General features: G+C 40.8%; 1 protein-coding gene across 5 annotated transcripts in view; it reads left to right on the forward strand.

Annotated features, from left to right (window-relative positions):
* The window catches only part of PPP2R5E (protein phosphatase 2 regulatory subunit B'epsilon), a 158823-nt gene that overhangs the window by 76576 nt on the left and 63241 nt on the right, over positions 1-19006 (forward strand). For all 5 annotated transcript variants that reach the window (XM_045287806.1, XM_045287809.1, XM_004698643.2 and 2 more), the window contains one exon: positions 1812-2008. In XM_045287806.1, the coding sequence (XP_045143741.1) occupies positions 1812-2008 (197 nt within the window). The remainder of the gene's footprint in view (positions 1-1811; positions 2009-19006) is intronic.

A 19006-nucleotide genomic window follows, 5' to 3' on the forward strand; every position in this document is an offset into this window, starting at 1 on the left:
TTTTAACTTCTTATTAATGTTATGTTAGTAGGGTTTTTCTTACTGCCTGTGCAGCATCAACAGTCCCACTCAGCTTTGAGGTCTGGGGTTGGAGATCGAACTCAGATTTCAGCAACAAACTGTGAAGGTCGTATCCATGTAATTAGACACCTGTTGAGGATGTACAGTTATGTTCATAAGTAGCTTTTAAATTTTATTAATAAAAGGCCTTAAGTGATGGCAATACAAAAGTATGGTCTAACCAAATTTCATTCTTCAGTCTAAGGCTGGATCTTTTTAAAGGGATTAAGCCTAAGGGCCTGGGATGAGACATTTCGTGTAGTAATGTACAACAGTGTTAAGGTCTTTGACAGTAAGATTAATGTGAGGTAAGAGAAAGGTTTCCGGGTACTCTATTCATTTTCAGGATTATCCTGAAGTGAGCCATGCTTTAGGGAAATGACTCATGAGGGCCCGGGTACATGGGCTGGCATTTGGGTTGTGGGATATGTGCAGAGGAGCCCTATGGATCCTGTGGGTGGGCACCCGGAGCTCTGTCTTCTCTGCTGTGGCTGCTGGTAGCAAGGTGGATGCTGTTCACCTCCTGTGAGCAGGTGGCCCAAGCCCTGAGGCCGCTGTGGAAGTTGGCAAAGTGTGGGAGGCTGGCACAGCCCTCTTTATATAGTACACAGGAGACACAGTAGTGTGGTTAGAGACCTGGGCATTGTGCCCAGCTCCACAACTCATTCATTGTGAGATCTCAACGATTGTCTCTCAATTTCTTTCAAAGAGTGGAGAATAATAATGCCACCTGCTGACCTCCCTGTATATTCTGAGGACTAATGAGTTAATCACTTTGGATGGAAACCACAGAATCTACCCTGGTCATCATTTTTTTTTTTTTTGGTGCCCTCTCTTCAAGCCAGTTTAGAGGTGGGAGGTTGGCATACAGTAGGGGAATGAAGTTGGTATATTTTAAGACCAACTTTAGATCCGATTTCTTTTCAAGCTGGGAAATTTCAACTAACCTGAAATCTCTACGATTTTTTTAAAGAAATAACACCAAGCCAAATTCTGACCTGAAGTTTGTGGGGAAAGAACAGATGTCTCTTCTGTGAACATATTAATAAGGATGGCAGTTTTAAGGGAAGAAGCTGGGTTAAAAGAGGGTAGATTTAAGTGGAGCATGCTCTTTACTGGTACGTTCTTTCTGAGTGTTGGTTTTTCATCATTTTGTTGACTTCTCATGTTTCTTTGACAGAATCTTTATTGAGATGAAGCCCACGTAGGGGAGGACGCCCCATCCCACCCACACACACACAGACCCCCCACCCCCCACCCTTTCTACCTTTAAGTATCAAGGATGTTGGCCTGGAATTCAAATGGATAGACTGACATTTCTGCTTTGAAAGTTTTTTGGTAAACAAATTTCCACTAAGTGTGGGAATTCCTGGTTTCACTTTTTAAAGGGAGTTTGACCTTTTTCAGTGCTTTGGGGGCCTGGGTGTTGACATTGGGGGGGTGTTCCTGGTTAAAATTTGCGTTCTCTCTCTATTGGCTCTTGGGACTATGGTCACTTTTTCTTTGGATGTGAAATAGCAAATGGTGTAAATTGTGTTGGTATAATTTAGTTTTTGAAGATAAAGTCTTTTGAAAGATAAAGTCGTGGCCATGGTATCCCCCACCTCCCCATATGTTAACTGTTAAAAAGAACACTGTTGTCGTGTGAATTCTTATTTTTTTTTAGTTTGCTTTTGAAGTAACTGTCACAGAGAATTCCTGTTACTTAGATCTTGATGACAGACTTACACCATTTCCTTTTTTTTTCTTAGACGTTCCATCCTCAGAGCAGCCTGAACTGTTCCTAAAGAAACTTCAGCAGTGCTGTGTCATTTTTGACTTCATGGACACGCTATCTGATCTTAAAATGAAAGAATACAAGCGCTCCACTCTTAATGAACTGGTGGACTACATTACAATAAGCAGAGGCTGTTTGACAGAGCAGACTTACCCTGAAGTAGTTAGAATGGTGAGTTTCTTTTTTTCGCCGCGGACACTTTTAAGCACCTTCATAGCGACTTACAGGTGTATTTGTTGCAGAATGAGGTCATTGGAGGTCCCCTCCACAAACCTGCTGAGCCAACCTGCTGAGAGCTAAGCCAAAGTAGTCGGCACAATACTAGAATTTGAAGAGCATGATTTCACGAGAATGAAATCCAGAACATTTCAACTGCAGCCGTGTTGAAGGAATCAGTGACTTCAAAATAGGAGGCCAAGATTGCCAGGGTATTACTGGATTTCTGGCTTTGGGAAATGCAAAAGACAAAGGAGAACCAACCAAAGTTTTAGATCTGTATTTAAAAAATATTCAAACCTATTTGATGTCTGTTTGTTTTTTCCCCTCCCTCTCTATTCATTGTGGTATGATAAAAATGGCATTAAGCTTAATAAAATTGTGATTTGTAGAATCTAGTTAAGGCCTCTCTGGCTTTATAACTAATCCTTTCTATAATCTGTTTGAAATTGGGGATGAGATCTTTTACGGTTTTTGAAGTGCCTTGCACTTTGTGTAGTCATTAGGAGTTAAGAGAAGAAATATTAGCTTAATGCGCATGATTATGTTCTCATTGGGTCAGCAATTATATTCCTTTTTTAAAAAAGGAATTGAGCCACAATATGATCTTCCTGTTAGATTTCTGTGGGATGGTTACCTTCCTTGGCATCATGGAAGGTTTTGGATTTAGAGATTGGATGCTTTTTTGGGAGGTGTGTTCTACTAACTCATGAAATGATAGTCCAGTGGATCATTACATCATTGAGAAGCCTACAAGGCGATTTGGCCCACTATCAGGGTCCTGCTGGATTCCTCCCCTCCTCCCTATTTGTGCTTGGCAAATACAGAAAAGGGACATCTATGATGGGGTAAATATGGAACCTTTAAAAAGCCTCTTGTACGATTAAAAAGGAATCATTCAGATTTGGGAAGAGACCTGCATTATCCACATGTTGAAAAGCTATGACAGATGTGTATTAGTCTGGGTACTTTAGAGAAACAAATCCACATATACTCATGTATAAGAGAGAGTTTTATATAAAGGTTAAGTGCACATCAAGAAAACATCTCAAGAAAACATCCCAACCCAGTGCTGCCCAAACCCACAAGTCCAACATTAGCCCATATGTCCAACACCAATCCACAAAGTCCTCCTCCATCTCACAAAACAGGCAGTGATGCCGACTGTAGGAGGAAAGCTGAATCAGTGAATGTTTAAGCATCTCAGCCCTGGCAGGGTTCTCCACATGGCTGCTCCAACACCCAGGGCTGCATCAGGGTAGGTCCATGTGGCTTCTCCTCAGGGATGTCTTGCAGGAAGTGAGCTTTGCCAGCTGAAGCAGGGAACTGGCTAAGGCAGCTGCACCCTGGTCTGACCATCAGAAAGCAAGAGATCCAAGAACTAGAATGGCGAGGCTCACCGATCCATTTATCCCTCTGGCCTTCAGTTAACCCCACATGTGTTTATCGGCCAGGTTGGCACAATAGACTAACTACTTCAAGATGTATGAAAGGTACTTAAAAACAATATCTGATTCTATTCATCAGACCCACACTCGAGTGTATGTTTCATTTGCTGTTAATATACAGGAATGTTGTGCTAGAGCTTTACAGGTTACCTGTTAACATTATGGCTCTTGAGCAGTGATTCTCAACCAGGCATGAATTTGGTCTTCCAAAGGACATTTGGCAACGCCTAGAGACATTCCCAGAGACCAGGGATATTGCTACACCTTGTGTAATGCACAGGGCAACTCTTCAAAAGGCATCGCTTCTTGACTGTCAGTATCAATTGTGTTGCTGTTGAGAAAACCTGTTCAAGTGTTTGCATGCAGTCTTTTTACCTGATAGTTCAGAATCTCATCTAGTCCATCTGCCTCTATAGAGCATCATCCCTGCGTTTCAGCTTACCTCTGTCCTTAGCCAGTGATAAGTATATTTTCCCCCTTAGAAGCATCCACTATTTATATATTTCTTGTGTTTCCTTCCATGGATAGTAGTGTGTGTGTGTGTGTGTGTGTGTGTGTGTGTATATCTTGTGTTTTCTTAAAAGACACAAATGATGGCATATTTTTACACTGTCTGTACCTTGTTTTTTTACTTACATATATAATGCACATATAGAGCGGCCTCATGCATTTTGATAATGTGTATACACTTTTTCACTGTAGGAATGTACCATCATGATCTAGTTCTTTGTGAATATTTTTAGTATATATAGCAGTTTGCCTTTCTGAAAGAGTATCTGTTAGCCCCTCGTCTTTCTTGGTTTCTGGATCTTCATGTATTTCTTGCTCCTCTGCCTCAAATGCCAATTTTCACTATCCTTCAAGATATAAGTTAAAGTGCCTATCAGCTTTTGAATAGCCTCATTGTTTTCTCTCTGCTGCTTTGTAGCCCACCCCTTTTGGGGTGTGTTCAATGGGGTTTCATCTCCCATATTTGACCTGATTTTTTCAACGAGGCTTTAAGCATTCTTAGGCAGGGACTGTCTCCTTCACATCTCTGTGGGCTCTAGCCCATTGCTACCTATGAGGCTGTTGCACTACAAATTGTTGAATGAGTAAATGAACTCCCTCTTAAAATATTGGCTCACAAATTAACTTTAAAATGTTGATGCCATTGGACTATTATTTAGTCTTTAAATCCAGTATTTAGCATAATACAAAAAATCTGTTATTCTTATAAAACAACTTCTCTGGAAGGAGACCCCCCTTTTTTCCTCTCATAAGTCTTACCCCAACAAAGATTATTATCATTTATATGTGAAGATATTTTAGAATATATTTGAGCCCCCTAACATAGGAGCTGTTGACTAAGGAGTGCCTGCTGTTGCCTAGGTTGTAGGAAATTTACTTTCTAGATGGTAGTTAAGTTTGCAGAGGTACTATTCATTTTTCATTTTACATAGGATTTAGAATCTGGAAGAACTTAGAGGAGGAGGGAGTATGATAGAATAGAAAGAGAAAGGACTTTAGAATTCAACAGACTGGTGACGTATTTGTTCCATCATTTTGGGCAGGATTATAAGAGATCTATAGGGTCTGGGGACAGGTGGCCATAGTCTCTCCCACCTCCCTCCATAAATATTCCATCTAAATAAAATTATTGTGCTTGTTTTTCTGACCAAAGTTCTAGCTAGTGCAAACACACATGTAATCTAGTAAGCTGTGCCTCTGCTATGAAAGAAGAATTCTAAACAGGTCCTCCCTTGGTGCCTCTTTTTTAAAATTTTTATTTATTTATTTTAATTTTTTCCCCTCTTTTTTAACATTTTATTAGGGGCTCATACAACTGTTATCCCAATCCATACACACATCAATTGTGTAAAGCGCATTTGTACATCGTTTCTCAAAACATTTTCTCTCCATTTAAACCCCCGACATTAGGTCCTCAATTTTCCCCTCCCTCCCCGCTCCCCCCTCCCGCATGAGCCCTTGATAGTTTATAAATGGGTCTTTTGTCATATCTTGCCCTGTCCGACGTCTCCCTTCATCCACTTTTCGGTTGTCTGTCCCCCAGGGAGGAGGTCACACACAGTTCCATGTAATCGGTTCCCTCTTTCCTACCATTCTCCCTTTACCCTCCCTGTTTTGCCACTCACACCACTGGTCCAATAGGACTCATCCGTCCTGGATTCCCTGTATTTTCAGTTCCTATCTGTACCAGTGTACCTCCTCTGGTCTAGCCAGTCTTGCAAGATAGAATTCGAGTCATGGTAGTGGGAGCGGCCTTGGTGCCTCTTTCTCCCTCCATATTTTCACTTCTTAGCAGCCTTGGTGGCGTGGTTGTTTATATGTTGGGCTGCTAACTACAAGGCCCACAGTTCAAAGCTGTCAGCCACTCTTTGAGAGAAAGATGAGGCTTTCTAGTCCATAAAGAGTCCAAGGGCAGTTTCCTCTAGGGCAGCTCTCCTCTGTCCTGTAGGGTCACTGTGAGTCCAAATGGACTTACTGGTAGGGAGTTTGGTTTCTCACGAAGCTCTTTGCATATAGAAATTCTAGAATTTTTTCCTCACTTTCCTCAGATATACAATACTTGTAAGGATTTTGTGAGGATTGGGGAAGATGTATATATTATATTTAGAACAATCCCTAGCCATGGCAAATTATTAAGCACTAAATAAGTAGTAGTGTTTAGTTTTGAGGATATTGTTATAAGATACGTGATGCCACAATGTTCGGTAGAAGCAACAGTGCCTGGTTGTGAGCCCTAAATATCCTTTCAGCTGGATCCTGCCACTCAGAGGCTCTCCTATCAAGACGGTCCTGCCTGTTGCGGACTCATCGCTATCCTTGCTTGCTCTCTCTTCTTGTCACTGTAAAACAGATTACTGAGAGAGATGGTAGTATGTCTGATGAAATATCAGTGAAGTGATTGCTGGCTTTTACAAACCTGGGAGCATTATGATTTACAATGTACTTAGGATGGCATGCTATGGCCTTAGCATTATTAACAAAGCCTTTGCTTTGGTATACATGAAACGTATACTTTGACACTTCTTACACCTGTTTGAGGAAGAAAAGAGTGCTAGATGAAAGTAATTTATGAGTTATATATCATTTTTAACATTAAAATGAAATTTGGCTACCATTTAGAGGCTCCTGGGATTAAGAAAGAAGAACAGCTCTATCTTTATTTGTAAACACACTAAACCAAATGAAAGACTATAGCATCTAATTTCTTCATCGCAGGGCTCGTATTGGGGAGTGAGTAGTCGTAGACATTGAAAGTAGGAGCCATTGTATTCACCTTCAGTCTTCGGCTTAGCTACTGATTGGATCTGGGATAATTCATTTCCCCCTTTAGCCCCAATTTTTGTAAACGGAGGCAGTTGTTACATTGTTCCAGCTTTGAAAAATACCAGCTGTTTTGATGAACACTTTCTAAGGACTTTAGAATGGATTCATCCTACCATTAAAGTTGATCAGCCCATTGTCCAAAATGGTTGTCAAGGTGTCGGTGGTTTGTTGCATGCATTTTCCAAAGTGGTTTTTTCAGATGAAAAATAAGAACAAGAACTTGCAGGCTTTGGCATGCTGCTCTCCATCATTCATGTGTCAGGTGTCTGTCCTGAGCCAGAAGCACATTATGCAAATGTTTTCCTTTGGCTTCTGTTGCTGTGTATCCATTTGAAAGATTTCCTAGAATTTTGAGTTCTCCAAGTTCTCCTGTGTTAATCCTTAGTTTTCTCAACTCTGTAGATTTTATGCTCGGTATTTGTACATGTTCCTTTTGAAAACAACTCTTTGGGTATAAGATGAAGTTTCCTTGGTGAAGACATTGCTTAAATTAAGTCCAGATAATGTTTATTTCACCATTTTTAAGCACTCTTTGATATTTGATGATGAAAAAGACAAGGCCCTGCTCTGTCAGTGAACTCAGACTCTGATAGGGAAGAGATTCATGTAAAGCAAGCAACAGATAAATGTCAGATGTGTGCAAGGAGGTTGTCAAAAAGCTTGTGGAAAATGGAATTAAAAGATAAACCGAACTTTTTGGCACACGTTTTGAAGCCGTGTACAAATAGAAATAATGTTCAAGGCAAGGAAAGCCCCCTGGTGCTTAACTCACCGTGCTACCAGAGATCCTTAGAGTGACGAGGCAGTCGTCAGAACAGAACAAGGGAATAATGCTACATGGCTTAACCTCAGGAGAGGTATATGTCAGGGCTGTTTCCTCTCACCATACTTACTCAATTTGAATGCTGATCAAATAATCCAAGAAGCTGGGCTGCGTGTCAGCATGAGAGGAAGGTTTATTAACAACCTTCAGTATGAAGAGGACACAACCTTGGATGCTGAAAGTGAGAGGACTTGAAGCACTTGATGAGGAGCAAGAATTGCGGCCTTCAGTATGGATTACAACTCACTGTAAAGTAAACCCCAAACCTCACAACAGGACCAAGAGACAACGTCCAGGTAAACGGAGAAAGGACTGATGGGGTAAGGGTTTCATTTTGCTTGCCCTCACTATCAATGCGTATGGAACCAGCAGTCAAGAAATCAGACGACGCATTGCACTGGGCAAATCTGTACGAGACCTTTTTAAGATGTTGGAGAGAACTAGGATGTCACTTTGTAGACTGAGCTGTGCTTGACCCAGATCTTGGTCTTTTCACTTGCTTTGTTTGCATATGAAAGTTGGACAGCAAACAGAGAAGAATTGATGTATTTGAATTAGGATGTTGGGAAAGAATTTTGAAAGTTCCACGGACAACCAGAAGAACAAACAAGTCTGCATTGGAAAAAGTACAGGCAGAATGTTCCTTAGAAGTTAGAATGGAGAGATTTGGTCTCATGTACTTTGAATATATTAGGAGAGATTAGCCTTTTGAAAAGAGGACATGGTGCTTGATAAAGAAGATGATCAGCAATAAGGAGGAAGACCCTCAGTGAGATGGATTAATACAATTATGGCTGCAGCAATTGTGAGGCTGGTACAGGATGGGGGCGGGGGGCAGTGTTTCATTCTGTTGTACATCAGGCCACTGTGAGTCGGGACCTACTTGATGGCACCTACCACAACACTGAGTGAATTGTCTTACAGTGATCTTACATGGGACTTCCTAGGGTTGGAAAAGGAGCCCTGGTGGCGTAGAGGTTATGTGTTGGGCTGCTAACGGCATGGTCAGCAGTTTGAAATCAGCAGCTGCTCTTTTGGAAAGAGATGAGGCTTTCTATTCCCGTTAAGAGTTACAGTCTCAGAAACTCAAGTGGGTAGTTCTACCCTGTCCAAAAGGGTTATAGGGTCAAACTTGAATATATAGCATTGAATTTGGTTTTGTTTTAGCTTGTGAAAGTCTTTGTGGCAGTCAACAGTATTGATTTTGAACGGCCAACCTGGTATTAGCACTCCAACATTGACCATCAGAATCACCAGGGCTTCCTGGTGTAGAGAGGCGATTGAATGAATAAAAGTAGAGGTAGTCAAAACTCATTCAAGCTCACTGCCACTGAGTCAATTCTAACTCATAGTGATCCTATAGGACAGGGTAGAACTGCCCCTCTGGGGTTTCGAGAGATTGTCAAGGAGGGCTTTAAAGGTGTTTTCCAGGTGTCTGCAATAGCTTGAAATGAAAAAGAGAATTAGAGGAAGCAAAGGATCCCTAAACATGGTATATTCAGGGAAATACAAGCAGTGTTATTATTATTATTATGGCACTTCTTGCATTTCCCTGAATGTATTATTACAGCATTTTTAAGTGTGTGTGTATTGGCGAATAGGGGCAGTGGAAGTAGGCAGCTGCAGATACAGATGCAGACAAGACCCTGAAGGGATCTTGCAGATCATGGATCACAATTGTAGGGTTTTAAGCAGGGAAGTAATAGTAGATTTGTGTTGTCATTGCAGTGGGGCAGTTAGAGGGCCATCTGTGTAGGGGTCTTAGACTGCAGGCAAAGAGAAATTAATTAGAAAAGTTGTGGGGGATCCAGACCAAAGTCTAGAAGTAGAGTAGGGAGAGGAGAGGGATGGTATTTGAGATTCACTTAAGGACAATGGAGGCCTCTTAGTATTGGTGTGAATCATAGAGTGAAAGGAAGCAGTCTGGGATAGCTTAGAGAGTCTGGGATAGCTTAGAGAATTAGGTGGGTATGGTGCTTGAACAAGATACAAGAGGTGGGAGAGGAGGTTTTGGAAAGAAGCTGAGGAACTGATTTTTGATGTGATAACTTTGAGGTTCCTGTAGAGACCTAGATGTGGGAAATTGGAGATGGAGGTTGATTTTGGCAGTATGGGAGTAGGACATGGGAGAGAAGGGACAATGAAACAACTTCCAGTGATCCCAGAGCTTCCCTGCATTTCACTGCAGTGGTACAGGTGGGAACTAGACCTGAGGAGTGGATAAACTAAGAGGAGGTTGAGATGATGACTTACCTGGGTAACAACCACATATGTAAGTAATTGTGGCTTACGGTGTTCACCCGGGTAAGATTCTGTCACTTCGCCTGTAGAAAGTATACAGTCTTTTTGCACTGCCCCCTGGCTGTTGTTTTCATCTCCTGTGTGTTTACAGCTTGACTTTTCAGTCTGCCCCACCTCCAATCTGTGGTTGAGTATGTATGTATTCACATTGTGAAATATGTAGCTTTCCACAGCTATTGTAGTTTAAGTTTAAAAAGATGTTGAACATTTTCTTCTTTTCTATTAAGATCTGTCTTTGAGTCTTTCATATTTTGTTTGGCCGCTAATAACTTTCCTCCCTGCTCTCTAAAATTATACCTCTTCACTTGGTTATCTAAGTGCTTTGTCTTTTATATTTCTCCTGATTTAGCTGGAAACCACACTCTGGTTAGCCTCCGAGTAGAGTAAGGTAGTTTTGTAGACCGTTCTGAAGGTGCAGTGGCAGGTTGACTGCCTACACACGCTCTTAGCAGTGCTTTGTGAACGTCACTACCTTCTCTGTTGGAGGAAGGACAGACGGCTTCTCTTCATGAAGTTCTATCGAAAAGCTGTCTAAATAATCTGACAGTCTAGTTGGCGAACTAGGAGAGGTGCCAAAGAGGCCAAGAGAGGGGTGGCAGTTATGGGAGTGATAATCACAGGGGAAATGCTATTTCTCATCTTCCTGCATGTGATAACAAACACCACTATGTCCTGGTCAGAAATTATTTTGAAGGTGACTCCCTCAGAGATCCAAAAGAGATAAGATCGCTATTGGGTGAATTAGTAGTGATAGATCTATTTGAGGGTGAGCTACTTAAAAGATTGGAAATGTAAATAATGGAAGATAAATGAGCAATATCTGAGAGATTTAGGAATTGAAGTTATTGGGAACACTAATTGACCATAGGAAAAGCCTAAATGATAAGACCTGAGAATTAGATTAGCAGCTAAAGAATTCCTTGGTTCTTAAGAAAGAACTTGGTATCATAATGATAGCAATTAGCAAAAGACATTTTTAGAAGGAGATCAGGAAGAATCCAGGTTAGGGTCAGAGTGTTAGCATTTGTAATTTATAAGAGGGTAGAGAAACTGGGCAGGCACTTTGCCCTTTCCTTAATTATGGTTTTAAACTAGTAGTACTTTCTGTTACTGTTCATTTATTTAGTTAGCATCTTAGGAATGGGCAGGGATCCATAGATTGATGTAATGGAGGTCATGGAATATTTGCACTTAACTGCAAAACTTTGTGTGTTCCATATATTTTTTGAGGAAGAGGATCTGTAGACCTTTCTGTTAGATTCTTAAAGGAGTATCTGACTCCAAAATGGTTTAAGAATGATCTGAAACTAGATGCTGCTCTGTTGGAAAATATAAGATGAGGTCGGAGCAGGGTCCTCTCAATTAAGGCAGTCACTGAAGGTGAAAAATGCAGCTGTTAGAATGATTTCACCAGTGAAACCAAGCGTTTTCACTCTGGAAAGGTCTTTGATAATAAACTCTTTAAAATTTATTTTTTTACTACAAGTATGACTTAGATGTTCTTTTTTAACCTGACCGTTTTAGTGGATTGTTTTAATATTTACATAATTTAGAATTGCAGTCAAATGCTCTTTAGGACCCTTCAAATACTCCCCTAGAAAATTGCCAGCACCTTGTACACCTCTTGTTAGCAGTGTGCTAAATACAAGGGGACATCTAAAAGTTCTAGGAAAAATTCCGTTTCTTTTCAATCTATTTTTCCAAGAACTTTTTGAAGCATCCTTGTGAATTTAGCATTGGGCTGCTTACCACAAGGTGAGGAGTTCAAACCCACCAACTGCTCTAGGAGAAAGCTGAAGCTTTCTACTCTATAGAGGGACAATCTAAAAAACCCAGAGGGCAGTTCTGCCCTGTCTACCAGGGTCGATACGAGTTGGACTTGACTGGATGGCATTGGGTTTGAGATGGAGTAGTGTACCAGGAACAGCGGCAGCATGTGTGTTCAATCTCTTAAAGGAAATGGGCAGGGATTTTTCATGTGCTTGGTTTTTTTAATGTGCTAAGGAGAGAAGAGAGGGTTTTCACTGAGCAGCAGCTGAGTGACTTAGATTGCTATTAGCTTCATTTACATACTGTAGTCCGTCTGGCTTAACTGCTTTAAAGATTGTTAACTTGTCTAATATCATCTCATTGTAATGAGAATATGCCTCTCCTTTCCCATCACTTCCCCCGACTAGCTGGCAACAGAATTTTGTAGAATTAAGTTAACAGTACTGCATTCGAGTTTGGGGGTCTCGTTACCACCTTTTAATTCAACCTTGAAATTGAAGGTGTGGCTTAGAGATGTGAGCAGTGTCTCTAGAACAATTTGCCAAGAAAATGAATGCAAAAATGGCTGAGAAATCTTGCCTGTGGTATATCCAAATGGGTGTTGGCATGAGTAGAGTTTGTCTTTCTCTGCTGAAGAGACACAGTATTGAGAGGCAGAGACAGTGGGATTTACTGGTTGATTCTGTATGGAGAAAGTAGAAGTGTATTATAAGTTTCAAGAAAACCATGGTAAAATGGGTATCCTTAGTGTGGAATTCTCAGAGACATTAATGCTGAGCGTAAGAATTGACAAGAAAACAAGGAGCGGGTCATTTCCAGAAGGTAGTTGGCTGCTGACCAGTATTTTAAAAAACAAACTTGATCTGTAGATGAAAACAAATATGTTATCCAGTGATATCTGAGGAGGAAGTTGCCTTTGGAAAATAGGGACTTTTCGAGTGAAAATGCAATTATATTGATTCCTAGAGGAAGGTGGAGGTCAGCAGGGCAGTGGAAGGGAAATGGAAGGACGAGGTCTTGCATCTGGTAGCCAGTCCTGGTCAGGGAGGTCAGGTGATACATAGGGGAACTGTGCCTGAGCAGAAGCAGAGCAGTTAGAACCTTTTGGTAAGTTGGAGAGCAAACTTACTTTTAAATTAAGCAGATAACACAAACTGTAGACAATAGGATCTTTCCGGAGTCTTCAGAAGCTGTAGGTGGTGACTGAGCACTTAGGAAATTAATGAGTTTCTTGGAAAATACTCTGGAATTTCCTTTAATGAAGTAGTTAAGGTCTTATGAGACTAGGGTATGGCACTTTCTGGAACAATGAAGCTCCTTCCTTGGGGGGGGATTTTAAACTTCCTCTTTAACAAGTTGCAAATTTTAAGGAGTTTAGTCTGTAGTCTGTAGATTGTATCATTGTGGTGCCCTCAGTAATGGAATAGGGAGTTCCTTATGTCTTTTTCTGGAAAGTAAGAGTATTATTTGAGGAGTAAAAATAAGCTGTACTTAAAAAAACACTTTTTATAGTGAATTGAATGGAGATTTACAGAGTGATCATCAGTTTTACATGCAACAGATTCTTCTTACACATTCTGTTTCATCTTGTTCCCGTGCACTTCTGTCCACGTAACATCGCCCATTCTATTTCCTCTCTCCCTCTCCTTTTTCCAGGCCTCCTTTCCTAAGCCTTCTGAACTTTGTCCTTGGGTGAATGCTGCCCATTTGGTTTCAAATGGTCAATTAACCTCAGTAGTGTTATTGTTCCTCTTATAGACCTGTCTATTATTGGGTTGAAAATTAAGCCACAAGAGTGAGCTCAGTTTTAGGCCAAAGAGTGACTGAGTCTCAGGGATTTCATCAATATCTATCTAGCCAGTACGTTTGGTTTCTTTCATGAGTTTTGAGTTTTGGTCCACAGTTTTCTCCTACTCTCTCTAGGACCATGTCATGCAGTTCCTGTCAGAGAAGTTGGTAGTGACAGATGAGCACCGTCTGGTTCTTCTGGTCTTACGGTTGTCAAGGTTAACCTTGGCGAGATCTATTTAGTCCAGTGAATTAATTGTTTCCATGACTTCAACTGTCATTCTTTTTTAAGACCTTAGTCACTACTCATCGAAGTATAGGGTGTAAACTCTGTGTACTGTTGGAAGACTCACTCACTCACTCACTCACTCACTCACTCACTCACTCACTCACTCACTGCCAGGAAGTTGATTCTGGCTCATAGTGACCCCGTAGGGGGGAGTAGAACTGTCCCCGTGGGTTTTCAAGACTAAATCTTGAGGAGTGAGTGGCTGGTGGTTTTACTGCTGAACCCATGGTTGGCAGCCGTAACCACTCCGCAACTAGGGCTCCTCTATGTATGTATGTACTCTTTTTTAAAAAAATCATTTTATTAGGGGCTCATGCAACTCTTATCACAATCCACACACACATCAATTGTGTAAAGCGTATTTGTACACTCATTGCCCTCATCATTCTCAAAACATTTCCTCTCCACTTAAGCCCCCGACATCAGGTCCTCATTTTCCCCCTCCCTCCCTGCTCCCCCTCTCCCTGTATGTACTCTTGTAGTGCAATTTTTAAATGTAAGCTAACTGGACCAGTAGTTAGCTACTGCACCTAAAGCCTTCTCTTGCAGTTTCCTACTAAAGCAAACCTATTAAGTCAATTTCCACTCATAGCAACCCTCTATAGGGTTTTTAAATGCTAAATTCAAGAGGTTTCATTTTTATATTTTGAACCATAAAGTATTTAAAGCAGTTGTTAGATTATGTGCCCTCCAAAAGCACTGTGTTGATACTGTTTACTAACGTGCACACTTTGGCTTATTCAGAAGTGACTAACTTTCTAGGGTTTAGGGTTCACAGTTAGTGGATAGTGAAATAGAGCAAAAAAACTGCTATCATATGGCTAGCCTGTGTGTGGGACATGAAAACTTGACTTTGAACGCCAGCAATACTAAGGCCTGTGCTGTATTTACACACCGTAAGCACTAAGACTATTGCAGTGTCTACACCTCTATTTTTGGATTCCAAGATTTAATATCAACAATCTTCACTTTTAGATTCACTGCTACATTTCCAATTTTGGAGTCAGATATAGTTGCCTCCATGTGAAATACCATTTCCCTGTGATGGTTTTATTTGGGGCTAATAGACTTTAGGGATAATTTAACATTACTATCACTATTTCAGTATACCAAAAAATTGCCTCTTATTGTGAACAAAGCTTAATCATGATATTGAAGTCTAATGGGAGTAGAAGGCCTATGGGGTGGAGTTTGTGGGTAAAACGTAGTGAGCACAGGGATGGGTCTATATTGCTGAAGGCAATTGCTTGGCAAGCTAGGTAGAGATGGTTTAACTTCAATCCTGGAGACAGAGAACTGAATTGCTTAGGAATTTGGAACCAGGAGTTGAAATGTAAATGGTACTCTTCTTCTAGCCCTTAACAAAGGAAGTCTGTGCCCTCTGCCTTTAAGGAGGATTAGACTACCAGATTTAAACCTGGATAGCCTGAGCGGAGAGAAGAAAGGAACTCGTGGAATCCAGCCAGAGGGCTGGTGTACAAGGAAGAAGAGATGGGGAAGAATTTGTAAAGGAACTCTGCACCCTCTGTGTGCCCTGTGCTGCCCCCTATGCTCATCGAAGAACATTTGGAAAATAGAAAAATCACCTATTGCTTTAGTATTTAAACCCAGCCTTTTGGCTAGCTTCCTTCTAGTCTATTGGTGGTGGTGGTGGTGGTAAATATGTTTTGTTGTGGTGGTGGTGGTGGTAAATACGTTTCTAACAACATATTTAGCATGTAAAAACATTTTCTGCATGTACAAGTTAGCACCATTAATTGTCCTCATCACCATTATCCATTTTAGATCCATTTAGATCACGCTTAAAAGAAGAAGCTCAGTGTCTCCTGAGCATTGAGTCCCCATTGCCCCTTTCCTCTTACCTTCTTCTGATATAGATCCATTTTCTAAGAACTGTCCTTAGGTGACTGCTAGTTTTTCCTCCCCTTTAAGAGATAATTAGATATACTTAACATGCAATAAAAATTTAAGAGCAGGTCCTACACACTAGATGTTCTTTGGATTTAACAATGGTATATGCTCGAGTAACCATTAGGGAGCCCTGGTGGCACAGAGATTAAAGCACTCAGCTAACCATAAGATTGTTGCTTCAAACCAACCCACTGCTCCAAGGGAGAAAAATGTGTCGGTCTGTTTCTGTGAAGATTACATCTTGGAAATGATGGAGCTGTCCTCCTATCACTGTGAGCTGGAATGGAGCAGATGGCATTGGGTGGGGTTTGTAACCATCACTGTAAACAAGACCTAAAGCATTGTTATTTGTGCAGAGAATTTCTGTGTGCCTCTTTCCTTTAAAAAGAAAGCAGTACACACAATTCTACCATATAGGGGAACGTCCAAAAGTTCTTGGAAAAATGGAATTAAAAGAAAGTTGAATTTTCCACAAAGGTTTTGAAGCCCCTTGATATAATTTTGGATTTTACTTTTAAAATTTCACTAATACTTTAGTAGTGTAAGCATACTTTTATTCAACTAAATGTAATTGTAATGGCTCCTAATCTTCCATTATGTGGTTACACTGTTGCTTTCTTAACCATCTTTCCATCTTGGAACATTGGAACTGGTCTAAATGTCCATTAGTAAAAGTGAAATCTCAGGCGCGCCAGACAGACATTTTGAAAGAATAGTAAAAAGGTTTGTTGATAAATAACATATTGCAGATATAAGAGAGGAGGTTTTTTTTTTTCTTTTAAAAAAATCATTTTATTTGGGGCTCATACAACTGTTATCCCAATCCATACACACATCAATTGTGTAAAGCGCATTTGTACATCGTTTCTCAAAACATTTTCTCTCCATTTAAACCCCTGACATTAGGTCCTCATTTTTCCCCTCCCTCCCCGCTCCCCCCTCCCGCATGAGCCCTTGATAGTTTATAAATGGTTATTTTGTCATATCTTGCCCTGTCCCACGTCTCCCTTCATCCACTTTTTGATTGTCTGTCCCCCAGGGAGGATGAGAGGAGGTTTTTTGAAAGATCGTTTTGTTTTTTAATTATTTTATTGGGGGCTCGTACAACTCTTATCACAATCCATCCATCCATCCATTGTGTCAAGCACATTTGTACATATGTTGCTATCATATTTTTAAAACATTTTCTATTTGTGCCCTTGGTATCAGCTTCTCATTTTTTTCTCCCTCCTTCTCTCCCTCACGAACCCTTGATTTATAATTTTTCTTTTTTTCATGTCTACACTGACTGATGTTTCCTTTCACCCACTTTTCTGTTGTCCATCTCCCTGGAGGGAGTTATATGTAGATCATGGTGATCGATTCTCCCTCTGCCCGCAGAGAGAAGAGTTTTTAAAACCCCCCAAAAGACAATTAATGAACTCACTGACAGAATGAGGAAAGTGGGAAGGAAATTTACTTTAAGGGAGAAATGGGGACTACTATTAATGATATTGGCTTGACCAGGTCGAAGTTGAGATGCTAGTGAGCGTGTGAGCGACTCTGTATGTAACTGGACAGAATGGAATGCAGGACATCTGTGACAGAGGCTAACCTGGCACAAGCAATAGAGAACTGAGTACCGAGTGAAGAGCCGCATGTGTTTGCTCTCTCTTCAGTTCTAGCCCCGAGTTTTCCATTCTTGTGAGAGTCACATACTTTGGATCAGCTGAAATGGTTTTGAAGCATTCCTTTGAATTTTTTACTCAATATCTCCATATCCAGAATGTGTTTTATGTTTTTATTTTGCTTCACACTGAGACCTGCTAATATGGCTGGTTCTCCTTCTGAGAAAGAAAATTGATACAGGGATCTCTCATTTTACTTTGGCGAAGGTTGGGAAGCTGCCATTTGGCTTTCACACAGCTCTATTGGACTCTTGCCCACTGACCAGGGATTGGCATATCTGTAGAGGAAAATTAAATTACTTGAATTAACAGAAGGCACTAGAGAATGGAAGGAACAATTTAATAGGAAGTGCTTGCTAAAACTTGAGTAAATATGATGGATTGAACCACATGCATATGTTTATATCCTTTTTCTCCTATAATCTTACCAAAATTGCTTAAAAGCATTAAAGCCCACCGGAAGAAAGCCATATGGCAAAGAGAGCTTGGAACCAACGTTTAGGAAGCTGGGAAGCAACAGTAGTCACAACTTTGACTTTCGGAGAAAGCTGAACCTAAGTAGCAGCGAGGAGTCTGTGGCACTGAGAGAGAGAAAGACGAGGCCGCCTGCACCTGTCAGCATGTGCAGCCCTGGAGTGACTGTATATATCAGGTGGTTAGGAGCCGAAATGGACTGGATGGCAGTGGGTGAGTGGAAGCAGCGGCAGGGCCATTCTGGAAGTAGGCAACTCATCTCTCAGTAACTCCAGGAAGACCCGGTCCAAGTCAAGGGTACATGGAGACATACACAGGAGGCATGTTCTAGAGTATGTTTAAGGAATGTGTGATTCTACCCCCTTTTCAGGAAACCAGACAGTTGACTGCTCCTCCCTAAAGGCCAGAAAAAGGGTAAAAAGGGTGCTGGGGATAAAAAAATAGTCCCCCAGGTTTCACTTCAGGCAATTAGTGCCAACCTCTCACACAGGGTTCCCATTTTAAATGTCACTGGGCCACTCACAGATCACATAAGGTAGGTAGATTGTGAGAGCACACGGTCTCTGGGTCTGAGTTACTTCCCTGTTACTATCTCAACATTATTATCAGTGATTAGTTTGGCCAGGACTTGAACTTTATATGAATAGAATATATCTTCTTGCATATAATCTTTTGTGCATGAGATACATCCGTGTTGTTAGGAAGAGCTATTTAGTGTTCCACTATGTGCATAGATTACAATTTCTCTGTCTGTTCTTTATTTCTTGTGATAGATTTCAGTTGACAGTACTGACATCCAGTTGACTACTTTTTTTTCTGGAATCTCAATGTCTAAAAGGGCCAAATTATTTGCAGAAATAGTTACTCCAAGTCCAGTTATACTTTTTTATCCTAACAATTTCCAACTAAATATGTCTACTAACTGTAGTAGCATGATAATAATCATCCCCAGTCTGTATATATATATATACATATATCGTCCCCAGTCTGTATAAAAAGAAGTACTTGATAAAGGAATCTAAAAATAAAAATGATGACATTCTTGTCAATTAGGAAATTGTTGTTATTGTCGATAGCCATGGAGTTGATGCCGACTCATGGTCACCTCAAGTGCCAAGCAGTGCTGCTCCCAGATCACTGTACTCTTGT

Source organism: Echinops telfairi, unplaced genomic scaffold (assembly GCF_000313985.2).
Source record: "Echinops telfairi isolate 266 unplaced genomic scaffold, ASM31398v2 ScPeMD7_18;HRSCAF=68, whole genome shotgun sequence".
Lineage (NCBI taxonomy): Eukaryota > Metazoa > Chordata > Mammalia > Afrosoricida > Tenrecidae > Echinops > Echinops telfairi.